Below are 15,972 nucleotides of genomic sequence, written 5' to 3'. Positions count from 1 at the left end.
ACAAGATTCTGAACTTTATCGTGTTAATGATAAAAATCATCGTGAGGTTCAAAAATCCCTAAATTTTTGCACTCTAGCTACAAATAGCTGCAAATTATATCTGATGAGAACCTCGTATTGAACCCGTAGACTTTATGCATGAACGAGTACATACTGAAATGTTCGTCTTGAATTCCGTAGACTTAAGAGCGAGTTCAAGCCTCCCAACTGTCGATATCGTGAGCCCTGCCGTGTCATGCGCAGGGCCGCTTTACGCCAAGATTGCCACTGACAGGAATTACAGAACTAGCAGATGGTGAATATGGTGGTCATGTTAACAAGATGGTGAATATGGTGGTCACATTAACAAGATGGTAAATATGGTGGTCACGTTAACAAGATGGTGAAAATGGTGGTCATGTTAACAAGATGGTGGTCATGTTTACAAGATTGTGGAGATTTTATCATGAGCCATAACTGTGAACGCATTAAGTTGTTCGCTAAAATTATTATATGAGGTACCATTGATTGTAAGGCCCGCAATAATTTTGGAATATTACGAGAAATTGTTTGCATTTGTAAAAATAATTTTAAGATTTTTGGTAATTGGAAAGAAGAAAGTAATGACTTAAATAATGAAGAGATTAGGGGCGTGGAATTTGAATAAAGTCAATATTACCGGAAATCATGTTAAAACATATTAATTTATTCAAATTGACAAAAATTATGTCGTATTTCACGACTTTTATGTTTGAGTTGAAAAGTATAAATTTTTCTGTCATAATTATTCCAATATCGACAGAAATTATGCAACTGACGACTGTAATGCTGAGATCATGGAACATGAAGCTTTGATTTGTTTAAGTTATGTTTATGCTTGAATTATTGATAACGTAAATGGTGACGCAGAGAGGTGATGGCGACGTGAGAAGTGGCAGACTAGCGGTACAATTTCAGTATTGCATTAATATAATTGGTACTTTCTTTCTGCAAGCTCGCACGGGTTGTCAACATTGATTTTAGTAATAAATCAGTAAAATATTATAAAGTAAATCTTATTTCACCGACCTGAAACTGGTGCAACTAACCGAAAAATTTCAATGTCTGGGTTGACTTAAAATAACATTTATTTTACCATTAATTTACATCACTTTTTGATGCTATGTTTCCGCGCAGGGCAGCCGCAGAGCAGAACTGGGCAGGCAGGACGCCGTTTTGGACGAAGTAGAGGCGGCCGCTGCTGCTGCTGCTGCCGCCGCTGATCAGGCTGCTAAGGTGACGAGTTTTCAGCCTTTTTAGTGAACGGATGCTCAAATTTTAGGATGAAAATTTAGGGACGATATACTTTCATCAAATTTTTAGTGTAAATTTTCAAGTAAAGTTTAATTATAACAAACAGATGCTTTAACGAATTATGAGTCACTCTGGAGTAAAGGACCGGCGTGAAATATTGATATGTTTTCTGAGTGAAGATCGTACGGTCGAGTGCAATAAACTTTCCTTCGACTTAATGCACTCGTTCGTTCGCTGATAATGTTGTACTCTTCTGCAGGAGGGTCGGGAAAATATAATTGTATATTTTTATATTCCTTTCCGCATTTTTTTCGAAACTTTTTTATGTTGCAGAAATTATGTATGTCAAAAATATAGAAAATATGCAGTAAGAAGATGCCGATGATTGCCTGAATGCACATGAGGCATTTAGGAGTTGAATGAATGCTGAAAAATATAATATTACTCTGAACAATATGTTATCAAATGATTTACTGAATACTGAAAGAAATTGAAGCAGGCGAACTAAATGAAATTTGTAGTGATTGCATTCATTCAAATTCTAGAACCTGAAAAATCCAAACAGATAGTACAAAAATAGATACTAAAACGTATAAATATATCTTTTAGTTATACATAGTTCGCATATATCCTCAAAATTTATTTTCCAAAAATTCATTTTTTTTAATCTGAAAGTTTTTGCAGAATGAAGATAACCGCACCGAGTGGCAGTGTAGTTTTGGGAGCGCCGACACATCAACACCTTCCCCCAGCCTGGCCCCCAACACACTGTCCCCCAACAGCCTCCTGTCCGCACACGCCCCACACCCGCGGGTGACTCGACCGTCCCACAGCTTGGGGCTCAGCCGCATGCTCAGGAGGAAGGGGAGTTATGACCCAACGCAACGCTCCGCTTCTGATGACAAGAGTGATATTTCTGAGGTAATTACGAGGTTAAATACATTATTCTCATTGAGAATCTCTCATTATCCATTAAAAAATGCTAATAATTTTGACAAAAATCTTAGTTTTTCTTGAAAATATTAATTTTTTCATTGATAATGCCCGGCGGCTTCCTTGGAAAATCTCATCATTAAAATGTTGGAAGCAGAAGATCTATGTAAAAGAAACTTTCCTAGTTGTGTTGCAGCAGTTGTTATAATTTAAAATAAAAATTATATTTAATATATTTTAGCTTTCATCTCGCAAGACATTTTGTTAAAGAAAGTATAGATCATGTATCAGCATGCAAATTTATCTATCAAAGTCATATTGAAAATGCTTCACAGGTTATTGAATTATTATTTTAGGATAGAGAAAGAACCTTGCAAGTGAAGGTTTTAGAAAAATGTCAATCGAACTTAGATGAGTGATCGTGCAATGCAGAGTGTTGCTCCTCTTTCAAAGCAGGCCCAGTTGCTCTATGTTGATTATAGACATGTTTCAATATTATTGATATTCACAATCTTCAACCAGAATTTTTGCATAACAAGCATGCTTCTTGGCATCGAGATACTGGGCAAAACTCAATATTTTTACATCAAGCTTCGTAATTCATGCAAGCCTTCAAGGCATATCTCTAACATCAACAATTGCCACAGTACTCATGGCGTTCAGACAGCATGCTGAGCGACCTCGACTACGAAGGAGGCTCACAATCAGTATTTTCTCTCAACGACGCCACCATGACACCCGCGCCATCTTGGATCTCTTCAAACCATTCACTTCAACGACAGGAGAGCTACCAGCACAGGCCTGGTCAGGATTCTTGTGCTAATTCTTATTTACAGAAAAGCTTTTTATCACTTTATTTATCAATATACTATGGGATTTTACTATCATTATGATTATTTGTTAAGATACTGCTGGGGATCATCCAATGAATAAATAAGAATGATAAGTAAATAAGTATAATAATAAATAATTTACCAATATAAACTAATAAATCAGCCGTGTATCTTCCTAGCCAAAACCCTTGTGTACTGAATCGCGATTTTGTCTCAACTTCGGACTAAAGTTTCGGAGCCCTCTGCAAATTGCGAATGAACAAAAAAAATTAGAACTAATCATAAATGGCGAAAAAACATAATAGGAGACCGAACACACTATTCAAATGAATAAAGAATATTTATATCAATAATTTTACAACAATTATTTACAAATTCTTCATTACTCAAGTATGCCAATATTATTTTGTAATGAATTAAAATTTACTCATTATAATAAATTTACATTGCATTTTCTCTGTTTTAAAATTCTTGCTTAATCAATCTAAATTGTAAATGATCATTGTTTCTCTATATTTATGAGTGATAATTGCGTGCAGGATCGTTGCTGCAGCGGCAGGATACTTCAGTTACGCTGAAGGCGGGCGACCCGCCGAGCCGACACAGTCCCGTGCAGGCCAGTCGGTCGCTCTGTGTCTTCAAACACGCGCGCTCAAACTCAGCCACCGAGAAAGCAAGCGGTCAAGCCAGGCTAACTGTCCCAGGTTAGAACAAATAGGCATATATAAAACTTACCTTATATTAATATGATTTTTATTTCAAGTTCAGGTTGGGATTCAAACTAACAAGGTCAAACGTTATATTTGTCATGTTTGTGAACGATTGAGAAATCGTTCACGATATTTTTTTATATATTATTTTCAATTTCTTTATCAGTGGCAAAATGTACATATTCGCGTTGATGAACTCTCAGTGAGGCCGGTTCCATCACATAGACTTCCGACCTTCTCGGCTTCAGAGAGAAGTGACGAGGGCGGTTGAATTTGTCGCTAGGCAGTTGTGTCCTGCGAGCCGTTCAGCAACAGTTATTTGCTTGTGCCAATATTGTTGCAGCTACTGTCTGGTTACGGACTAGTTGTGCTGATACGGTTTCTGCTCATGTTTCCGCAGTGTGCCATCTTCCTTACTGAATTGAACGTATACAAGCTACGTTCTTTGTCTATTTGTTTTAAACTATAACTGTTAAGTTCCTGGTTTTAAAGTGCCAAGTTTGAGTCAAATAAAAGTGGTTTTAAGTCGCAGTGTTGACAACGAAAAAACTGTGTTTTTGTTACACCGATTGTTCTAAGAGAACTACTAGATTAAACGTTCGTGACCGGCGTTCCGCCCATTTTGTGGTGGCCATCTATGACGTTTGGAGCGTCCGGTTACATGTTCAATGGAGAGAAAAGCCTAGACGGCTCGCAAGGAGTATAAATAATAACTTTTAAGATCAGAGTCAATAGTGGGGGTAAAAATTAGACTTGTGTGGCAGAATTACCTGAAAAATAGAAACGGTGCATCAGAAGAAACGACAATATCTGACGTCCAGGCCAAAATGTTAACATTTCTAATGCAAACATTTCTAGCTCTAACAATAACGACGGCAAATGCCTTTGGTGCGCGTTTCGCACTAAAACGAAACGCAATTCAAATGTGTAAATTCATTAAAAAAAACTTAGAGGTATGATTCTTCAGGCGACTCTAATAAGTGTGTCCTAATAACTGCATAAGTATCCACTAGAGGTATTCGTTCTAAACTATACCAAACTCAATTAAATTGATAAAAATAAAATAAAAAACTCGATTGCGCAGGTGACTCCAACAAGTCCCGGCGACCGTCACTATTAAGCCTCCGCTCCCTCACCCGTTCACCCATCCCCTACATGAGCATGGACTACGACCCTGACTACGAGAACGACTGTCCCATCGGGTGGCAGTACTACGGCAGGGCTTCCCCACACCCCAGGGGGAGCTACTCAGCGGGGATGAGTGGCCTCATCCCCGAGGCAATACCCCGACTAACACTCACGCAACGACTGGCGTTCCCCAACTTGGTGCAAAATTCCCTTGATCGTCCCAGACCTCGGGATCCGTTCAGTGAGGAGAACAACGGCATGAACAGAGCAGCTAAACTGATTACCTTACTTGTACTCACGATGGTCACGGTGCTTATTATCGTGGGTGTGTACAAAACTTTCCATTGAGCTCACACCTCGCAACGAAGCAATTCTTCAAGACAGTCACTCTAATGAATTAACCTTTTTTTTCTTAGTTGTAGGAAAACATACCCTCGAATCACGAATTGCATGTAATGGTAATGTTGAGCTCCAGTGTTGCTACGCTATACATTTATGGGATAGTGTTGCTACACTATACTTTGATGCGATAGATTCTGATAAAACAGTTTGGATTAAATTGCGAGTAAGAATGCTCGGCAATGATGCTGGCTCGAAATGCGTGTCGACTCATCTGGGCAGAATGAATATCTATTGATGGAATGAGGCAGATAAATTATATCAACGCAAATGATATTTGTTAATTCTTTACAGAACAAAAAGTTTCAAATGCAAATGTTATTCGCAAAAAGATGAGGATAGCCTGGATTAAACTGAAAAATACTGACAAATGCAATACATAGCATAGAGTTCTACTGCTTTGTTTTTGATGCAGTGGTTCTGATGGATGAAGAACCAACAACGAGTGGAGAACTCGGTTTTAATGTATAAAATTCCGAGTGACCTGTTTATATTGTCTATCGTGTATAAAATAATTTTAGAAGTTAACCAGGAAAATCTGTAGATTTCTGACTGAAAACGAACAATGCATGGTGTTTATAGACGGAAAATATGTTCACTATAAAATACTTGAAGGTAACTACTGAAACAAGTTGCTGGTGACAACTATCGTATATGTTTATAGTTACGGTCGCTGATGCTGCTTTAAAATGACTTGATAGTGAGATTGCGTAGATATTTAGGTAGGTATCAGGTGCAATAAGAACTTTTTGTTAATGTTGAATGTTTATTATAAGACAACAGAACTTGGCACAATCATTGAAACGAATAGTTCACAATGTGCTAAGTAGATTCAGGATCTGAATAAAATCATTGCATTATGAATAGGATATTATTTATTATGAATAGAATATTATTGATTGCTATTTTCCACCCTTACCAAATGAAGCTTCTTGAAATTACTTAGCAGCTCACTTTGGATCTCTTAGCATGAATCATCAATAAATTATGAATGCTGGCACACTAGAAAAATATTCTTTTTACATATTCAATATTCTTTTTACATATAATCCAATGAGCCTATACCCTATACATTAAACTACCTCGTCAGTGAGAACGATACTATTTTTCAAGCCTGTGTTGCTCTTGCGGTTCGTATAATGTCAGTTCCTGTGTCGTCCACACATATTTTGCTATATTCCGAAGACTTTGCAATATTACACCATATATACGCGTAGGTGGAACAGAAATAACATCTAAATTGTAATTACAGGTGCTTCTGTTGTGTGAAATCTAATCTTCCACTTAAACGAATAAAGTGATAGAGATTGTATTTGCTTGCAATCAGCAACAAAAAACGTAGTTTTTATGAGCCTCCGTCACTTCGAATTTCTTCTAAACTTCGACGCTTCTGAAACACTTTCTTCTCTCCTTCTATTAGTTGAAAAATGTTATGTAATCGATCGCTTAAAATTACTTATTATGATTCATCAGTAACTGTTCATAACGTCGACACGGTGCCTGTTGGGACGTTGATAGTCTGAATAATTAACGAAACATGAAAAATAAACACAAATGCCATGTAAATTTCCTATTTAAATATGAGACTGATGTTTGTGAAGCCATTCATGTGCAATATCTGGAAAATGATTGCAGTTACGTGAAATGTCTAGTAAAGAAACACATATAACATACTTACATACATACCTTTTGCCAGGATTTAACTTCCATTCACTAGACAAATGTGACCCAAACAATGACTTAATATTTTTTAGAGGTTCTTTTAGCAGAAATGAATTTTCAAGTTTGTGTTCATCGTGATAATTTTTCGCTCGGCATCGATGAAATAGTTAAATTTTTGTAATCATTTGTCTTCATCCTCGAATTTCCTGTTGTGCTTACATCCTTTACCAACGACGGCCTGTATTAAATTTCAACCAATACCTATACCATTTGCCAACAAAGGATTACATTAAATTTCAACCAGTACTTACACCCTGTACAAAAGACGGCCTGTATTAAAATCCAAACAATACTTATACACTTTACAAACAACGGCCTATATAAATATACGTATTAAATTTCAACCAATACTTATATCTTTACCAACGACGACTAAAACCATTTATTTCACATAGACTTAACCATCTCTCAACGCTTTTCTCTAGCGGCGTATATCTGCTCACATTTTAGTGTAAAGAAACATGATCCTAACCTGAAATGAATTATCTGTATTATATCCCTTACAATGTACTTCAGAACTTGAACAATAATGGCTTCGAGCTCGTAGGTATAGTCCTAGAGAACGATTTAATACGATAAGAACTACGAAGTTATAACTAGAACTGTACATCTTATGAAGCATTATATTTAATTCCGTTGTGGATAATAAAGACAATATTTTTCTACTACGGTCGTCATTAAGTGAAAAATTTCTGTTGCTCTGAATTTTGCTTCAATCACTAAAAGCCCTAGTATATTTGAAAACGATCGATAATTTTTAATTTAATGTTATCATCAAAAATGAATTTTCTAGTGAACGAAAAATATTAAAACTCGTTTCTTGTATTTTTTCTGCCCTTGGGTTGAACCCTTCATAGGGCAGCAGAATATATTTGATCTATTCACTATTAGTATTTTTACTGTTTTTATTGACTATCTTATTTGACTAACCTAGTTTCAATCAGTGTATTGTGAACGAAAAAATTCCATTATATAGCGCATTTCAGCCTGTGAAGCCTATTTCCTTGCCTTTTAAAAAATTTAGTACTAATGCCTACTAAGGGTGAAATTTTAATAAATGCAATATTTCAGCATTAAAAAAGTGAGACATACGTCGAATTAAGGCTATGACGTCTTTACATATTTTCCTTCCATCTATTGACAATATTTTTGTACTTGGCCTTGAAATAACGACGTTGATCATCGTTGTTCAGAAAGATATATCGTATGTAATTTTAAGTCAATGTATCGATAATACCCGTAGATTCGCCTATATTTAATTAAGCCAAGCATATCCTATGGTGTCGTTGATAGCCTTGTTAGCTTTTCAGATGTTTACTTGTTATCGGTACCCAGATTATAAGACATTATTTTAAAAAAGTGTTATTTAAAATGAATGGTACCAAAGCAGTAGCTCCCAAAGTCGGATTCTCGTCCCATTAGTGGGACGCAAATACTTACTGGGTATGAACGATTTTTGGTTTCTTAGTACTTGCCACTTCACAAAATGTTTGCTGCCTGACTCAAGATAATCTAAAAGATGTACTGAACAGTCGTCACAAGGTAATAGTCAGTGGCCAGCCAAGTCATTCAAACTCTAAGTTTATAAAATTATCAAATTATTAGTGCATTAGGCAAAATATAATGCAACCATTACCATTTATTATCGTTTAATTTGTAATATTTGTTGGCAATTGAGGACAGCGACTATACAGGACATGGCGATCATTAACAAAAGTTTTGGAAGACTTGCTGTAAATGATCATGAATTAATAATATTATTGGTATGAACAATGCCTCTATGTCACTTTAAAAGTAAAACTAGCAGATTATGTTGTCAGATGATGTCAGATGAATCGGATTCGCAGGACCCGGACATGTCTTAAAATTGATCACTTAAGATTAATTGGCGAAAATATCGTCTGCAGCTATCGGATGGCTGTTTGTGACGACTTTGTTTTGAATTTCGTTTGGTGTCGTTGTTGTCCCTCGGCATTAGCCTGTTCCTAATTCTGTGTAGTGAAATAATTGAACAAATGTTGGAGGTTCAACTGACTAGGATCTAATCAAGCAATGTCTCCTTCAAAAGGGCAGGTAAAATGTTCATAGCGGATCCACGATAATTATTGATTCAACACAAATGTGAATAAAGCCAGCAGGTCGAGAAAGACATGAACACAGAGCAACTTTGTCTCAAGTACTTACCGTCTCAACAGTTTGACGATGGTCGCAAGCCTCAGTTTTGATGCTTGGTTTCGTTGGCTTAATGTTAGGTAAAATATAATATATATACCATCGCTCTGTTAGCTATGAGAGTTTCAAGTGAGGACTTCGTATGAACATAACAGAAAGCTGGGGCTTGTTTTAAAACTAAATGTTTATATTATCCTATAATTAATAATTTATATTAATTATATAAATTTTCGGCTGCGCTACGAAATTCTCACAAATTCAACAGTCATCTAAACTTAGCTATTTCATTGTATATTCACTTGCTTTAACGAGAAATGCAAATTAATGGGAATACTCGATTATTTATTTCTTGATGAAGCTTGACTGGGATTGACATTGACACCAGGCGCAGTAATTCAATGCTCCAAAATCTTCCTGTTCATTTCTAATATACCGTCAAATGCAGATGTTTTCTCTTCCATGTCGGTGTAATTGACTAGTATCTTAGGTTTATTGCGGACTAGACTCATCTGAATCAAGACAGATGAGTCTATCCTATAAGTTTTCTTCCACAATGTTTCCAAATCCCGTCTTCTACATATTTTTCTTCGACCATGAGCTTCTGCGAGTTCGTTGTAAGTGTTTATTGCCATAATTTGGCAATTTCAGCAACATGAGCAAAAAGGTAAAGTAAGAATGCAGTTTCATTGTAAACGTTTAATATAACAATATGAGGCAAGCAGTTCTTAGTTCGCAACACGGGACTGATTGTGCGCATAAAATGGCAGAGCGCTATTTTTCGTAAAAAATCAACCTAAATAAAAACAGCTCGCCAGTTTCGTACAAGGCATCAGTTTAAAATGTGATCAATTAAGTACATTAACAAATTTAAAATAATAGTTTAAATATTTTAAATATTGGCCCAGCACTTCCGATCTCAACTATAAAGTTCGAGAAGCCAAACTTGCAATAGAGTTCACTCTTCCTAAAAATCGCGATTATTGTTAAAATTGTACAAAATATTGGAAGAGGCGAACGTGTTACTTTGCACACAAATTCGCAATAAAACGCGCAAACGAAGCCTAAAACTGGATGACCTGTTTTATCATCAGGTGCTGCACATCAGTTCTACTCCACCACATCGCTGGAAAAAATTCATTATACTGGAATATATTCACTACTATTTAGAAATACGACATTTCTTCTTGCTACGAGCTAACTACTTAAATCTAAAAATAATGCATATGTTGTTGAACAACATTTTCATCACAGATGCATTCCAATTTACACATCACGCCGTTCATCTGGAGCGACATTAATTAAATGACACGGTCCTAAATACATCTGCACACGAAACTCCTATCAGCCTGATGTTCAATTCCGATCAAACGACTGTAGACAAGCAGACGATTTAAAAACTTTTGCACGCTAAAACCCTGACAAGGTGAAACGATTAATTTCCTTAAGGCCAAAGATTATAAACAAGATAAATTCCAAAAATACTCTAATAGTTTAAAACCAAGTCATGAATTGTCAACAACCGCGCGGCTCCTGTTGACTTCGGCTATCTTATTTCGTTCACAGAAAAAGCAGAGGCCTTCTCGCACATCACGCCCCTCGTGTTTACTGTGCATGTATGAAAGTCATTGGGATAATCAGACCAGTTACCTCCAGTCATGTCATGGAGATGCGCTAAAAATAATGGGAAGATAAATAGGGAACTGGAAGCCATGATTACCAGGGCTCGTAGGAGTCATCTGTTTGGATCTCAACCACTTCTCCTGATAACCTGAAATCAGAGAAAGAGAATATTATGATGGATCTAGAGATAGATGCAAAGTTAAAATTTTATACATTAATTTCATGAATTAATATCGAAATCATCTCATTTCTAATTTTTCATGTAGTCAATTCAATTGGTTAAGTCATCCATGCCGAAGTCAGTATAATCGTTGGCACTCACAAATTTTTTTTTTACAGGAAGAATAATGAAAGAATATCAATGCAGGGTTAATGTAGGCCTCAACTACCCGTTACGAAGATACTGCTATTTTCTGCCCATTTCACTCTCGTTGAGACTTTGTATCACGCATACCTCTGGAGTTGTCCTCTGGAATCAGTTCGATGGAAGACGATTATGTTGGCAGATGTGGAGCGCGTTACACCCTCGTGCGTGTTCTCCTCGGCTCCACCAGTAGTTTTTCGGACACTAGAGCCTCTCGATAAAGCTTTCAACCCATACGATGAAGTGGAAGCACTTGACTCCGTCGAATCTTGCCTCGAAACTGAATGATTTTCTTCGTCGACAACGACGCTTTGAAGTTCGTTAGCGTCAATGTCCCCTTCAAAACTGACGCTCTTGTGATCTGAGCCCCCAGAACCGATCGACATTCTGCTCTGTTCAGAGTCCGACCGAGCGTAAGAACTCGGTCGATTTTCCTCCACTTCGGTAGGCTGGGGCGGCAGCTCGAGAAAATTGTTCGATCTTTGGGAGTCTGATCTGACTCTCACAGACTTCCCAGATCTGACAGACCTGCTGGACTTTTTGGAATCTGTGCGCAAGATAGAAGTGGAAGTCCTCCAAGATGATTTTGGAGCCTCTTCCATATTGAATGTTGGATTATCGTGCCCTCCAGCGGGGTTGCTTTCGTGCTTCCCTGCCGACGGTTCTTTGGTGCTTCGTTTGGAAAGTCTTCTAAGAAGACGAGAGCCGGCGTGAAGACCAGCGTTGATAGGCTCTTCAAGACGCGGGATCTTGAACCTTCTCTTTCTGGTATCGTGCGAGTCCTCGATGATCGTGTGCCGGTCGTACGGGGTGTCGAAATCAAGATCCAAGATTGTTGAAAATCTGTGAGGGAACACCCAGTCGAGGGTGGCGATGGAACAGCCAGCAACTCCGATTACACATCCTGGTGGAAGAATTTAATGAAAATTAACGAGTGATCAATCGCCGGAAAACTGAAACTATGAAAAGTTCATTATACATTATTTACAATCTCGGATATTTGGTAAGAACAGTTGGTCCAAAACCTTATTACATTAAATAATTACAATATTATAAACTTATGTATTATATTAAATCAGGTTATCCATTGCAGCTTTTAAAGTTTTTATATTTAATATCACATGGATTAATGAAATATTAGTTAAAAACAACAGCAACATTTAATATCGTTCAGCATTTAATATCATCAAAAATCATACAGTTAAATTAAGATTTTCTTTATTCGTTAAATACTTGAGTGAGCATTTTGATGAAGTTTCACAACTGACCCCATATCAAGACGAGCCAGAAGCACCAGCCCAGGCTGAACGTGATGGCCGTCTCCTCGAACCTGAGGACGAGTGGCGTGGCGGGCCTCAGCATCCAGAATACTAGGCACGCAAAGCCCATGAGAGTACCAGTAATGGCGAGGAGGTAGGCTCCGTATCGTGGCACGGTAACTAGAAGAAGGCAACTCAGCAGCCATGTTGTGAAGGCAGACCACAACATGATGCTGGTGTAGTAGCCGGCAGTCCTGTAGCTGCGGCCCCACGAGAAACCTTCTTTGTCCAACGACAAATATTCTGCCACCGTCAACAGTGGGTACGGTAGGCCTTTGGCTAACGCCTTTACGTAGTGCTCCTTCAGATCGTTCGGTTTGATCCAATGGAAGCGCTCATTGAAGTTGATGTCTAGTGTTCTGTAGATGAAAATTTTCGATGTGATTACCATTCAGAAGCACATTCTGTATAGATTCAAAACAGGGTTTATTAACCTAATGAGCCTCGACTGTGATTGTGAAAATTGTAAACCATATTATGGAACATAACATTCGTGTAATCTTAATCAGCTTCATATATACCGTAATATAATATATCGACTGATGCTTAATATATCGACCGATGCTCACGACACAGAAGTTTATTTCATTCAAAAATACGGCCAGAAACTAGAAATACCAATTCAATCCTTTATTTCAAGAACTTAATTTTATTCATGTTTTCTGCAAAGCAATAATCGGTTGGATATAAATAAAAAAACTTAAGGAGATTCCAGGAGATAAAAATTCCTATACTTAGAATTTTACCATACCAATAGTCCGAAAATTTTAAAATTATCTGATATTAATGTAAATCGAATGATAGGCGCATCATTATTAGCACACAACTTAGTGCTGTGGTATGACCCTGAGGCTGACACTGGCGTGTTGCCACTCACCTGTTGTGCTGTGGTATGACCCTGAGGCTGACACTGGCGTGTTGCCACTCACCTGTTGTGCTGTGGTATGACCCTGAGGCTGACACTGGCATGTTGCCACTCACCTGTTGTGCTGTGGTATGACCCTGAGGCTGACACTGGCATGTTGACACTCACCTGTTGTGCTGTGGTATGACCCTGAGGCTGACGTTGGCATGGTCTAGCCCCACAGATACCATGATGTTCGCATGGATCTTGTCGCGGGAGAACGCTCGGTACGACGACACGATCTCCCCACTAGCTGACTCCCAGCCAGACGCGTGGTTGGACACTAAAATAAAGGCGGAATTATTACCAGTTTGACGTATACTTGGACACTAAAATAAAGGCGGAATTATTACCAGTTTATCGTTTATTTGGAGAAAAATAAAGGCGGAATTATTACCAGTTTGACGTTTACTTAGACAAATAAAGGCGGAATTATTACCAGTTTATCGTTTATTTGGAGAAAAATCAAGGCGGAATTATTACCAATTTGGCTTTGACGTTTACTTGGACAGTAAAATACAGGCGGAATTATTACCAACTCGATAATTTGTTTATAACTGAAATAATCGCTGGATCGTTACCAGATATTATTACCTCAGAACTATTAATTGAAAAGAGCGGGTTTAAATCGGATAGAAGGTGAAAGAAACTGATCGGTTACATAAAATAAAGTGAAATTAGCAAGTGAAATTACCTAACAAGAAATTAGCAACTGAAATAAAATGATAGTGATATCCGGAGGCGCAAATATATTAGACTAACAAATTTTAGAGGGGAAACAATCATACTATACAATCATACAACATACAGGTGAAACTATGGACTATTGATGAGAACTATGAACTAATGATAAGGATTTGGCTTGGTGGTAGAGGGTATGGTTTGGTAGTAGAGGGTATGGCTTGGTGGTAGAGGGTATGGTTAAGTGGTAGAGGGTATGGCTTGGTGGTAGAGGGTATGGTTAAGTGGTAGAGGGTATGGCTTGGTGATAGAGAGTATAGCTTGGTGGTAGAGGGTATGGTTAAGTGGTAGAGGGTATGGTTAGGTGGTAGAGGGTATAGTTAGGTGGTAGAAGGTATGGCTTGGTGGTAGAGGGTATAGTTAGGTGGTAGAGGGTATGGCTTGGTGATAGAGAGTATAGCTTGGTGGTTGAGGGTATGGCTTGATGGTAGAGGGTATGGTTAAGTGGTAGAGGGTATGGTTAGGTGGTGGAGGGTATGGTTAGGTGGTAGAGGATGCAGTTTGCTCTGTAGAGTGAGGATAGGTGACTATAGAGAATGAGGAGAATGCCGCTTGTAAGCCTTTAGAAATTTCGTTATTTGTCTTGCATTATAGCAAACTATGATAGGCAGATATGCAATCAGCAAATTTCGAAACTGTCTAAGATAATTTCGATAGATTTCAGGTTAAACTATCAATTCCCTTCAGAAACGAGTTTAAACTGGATAGATACTTTCAAAACATTTTTTAGAAAGCTGCGGTAATATTAAATCATATTGCGCAACAGGCTTGTCCCCGTGGACAAGTCCAATACAAATGATTAGGATTCTATAGCGAAGTCGTGCGCTCCAGTTCGGTAATTCATGGCAGGGCTGCAATAGACGAAGCCCCGGTCGAGTGAAAGCTCTGCGATGACAAGCCAACGCACGCGCTGCGCATACATGCTCAGTCCTGATACGCACTTATTTACGCGTCCTAACACGCAATGCATTCACGTAATCTTCATATTCGTCAATATGCCAGCGTTTACGCACTGCGGCAACTTTGGTACCAATAATTTCTACGGTTTTTTAGCAAGGTATGCGCGTAGATAAAACACTTTCGTACTCTCATCGTTTAAAGTTTAAACCAAAAACAGGAAGACTCGACACTCAAGATGAATTTCGCGTTGACAAGACTCGATTGGCTGTCCATTTCTCGTGCGTATGTGTGCTACACAATTATTGCATGCAATACGAAGGCGCTTAAACGCTTCGTTTCGTTTGTGAGTTTTTACAGCGAGGTTCACTTCTGCTTGCATATGCTGCTTATACCTTCACGCCGGCATACGGCAGAGCTGCCGCGCGTACTTATTCATCATATCAAATCGGGGTAAATAAAATAAAAGATCTACGATACGTGCGCCTAAATAGTGAAAATAAATGCGCCCAAACTGCAAGGACTGCTAGGTACGAGGAGCGAAAATAAGTACGCCGAAATATCGGGAATAAGTTGAAATATATCGCGAAGAAAAGTACGCTAATAATGGCGAGAATAAGTGCACTCAATAAAAAAATGATAAATAATAAGGATATGGGCGCCTATCTGGGCACGACTAGCGAGGTTAAGTGGGCATATATATTGAGAATATTCAGACGAGACTGCATGTATACGTCAGCATTAACATCACCGATGGGCAGGTGGATAATGCATTGGGCATGGCTATGCCCCTGCCAATGGCGATGACAGCTGACAGCTCAGGGAGATAAGAAAATATCTACGAGGACATGGGAATCAAGATGGCAGCGACACGCTGAGTGAATGAGCATACAGTTATGTATACAGGAACATGAATGAGCATACAGTTGTGTATTATATAGGAACAAAGCTTGCCATA

At 38.2% G+C, this 15,972-nt stretch overlaps 2 protein-coding genes across 5 annotated transcripts in view; one reads left to right on the top strand and one right to left on the bottom strand.

The window, feature by feature from the left end:
• Positions 1 to 1,393: 1,393 nt before the first annotated feature.
• On the top strand, positions 1,394 to 7,784 carry LOC125177811. Its single transcript, XM_047880266.1, has 5 exons — positions 1,394 to 1,408; positions 1,957 to 2,193; positions 2,853 to 3,009; positions 3,578 to 3,742; positions 4,833 to 7,784. The coding sequence occupies exons 1-5, from the start codon at positions 1,394 to 1,396 to the stop codon at positions 5,222 to 5,224; spliced, it is 966 nt and encodes a 321-aa protein (XP_047736222.1). The 3' UTR covers positions 5,225 to 7,784.
• A 2,066-nt stretch (positions 7,785 to 9,850) lies between these two features.
• Positions 9,851 to 15,972, bottom strand: part of LOC108668245 (dual oxidase maturation factor 1) — a 30,902-nt gene continuing 24,780 nt past the window's right edge. For 3 of the 4 annotated variants that reach the window (XM_018155424.2, XM_018155425.2, XM_018155422.2), the window contains exons 4-7: positions 13,506 to 13,659; positions 12,422 to 12,831; positions 11,244 to 12,057; positions 9,851 to 10,937 (exon numbers count right to left, since the gene is read on the bottom strand). In XM_018155424.2, the coding sequence (XP_018010913.1) occupies positions 10,883 to 10,937; positions 11,244 to 12,057; positions 12,422 to 12,831; positions 13,506 to 13,659 (1,433 nt within the window). In that variant the 3' untranslated portion in view covers positions 9,851 to 10,882. Of the gene's footprint in view, positions 10,938 to 11,243; positions 12,058 to 12,421; positions 12,832 to 13,349; positions 13,477 to 13,505; positions 13,660 to 15,972 lie in introns of those variants that run through there. The other variant, XM_018155426.1, reaches the window with a different exon arrangement.

Source organism: Hyalella azteca, unplaced genomic scaffold, assembly GCF_000764305.2.
Source record: "Hyalella azteca isolate HAZT.00-mixed unplaced genomic scaffold, Hazt_2.0.2 contig5104, whole genome shotgun sequence".
Classification (NCBI taxonomy): Eukaryota; Metazoa; Arthropoda; class Malacostraca; order Amphipoda; family Hyalellidae; genus Hyalella; species Hyalella azteca.
The sequence above is the reverse complement of the archived record's forward strand: the minus strand, read 5'-3'. Positions and strand labels throughout refer to the sequence as shown.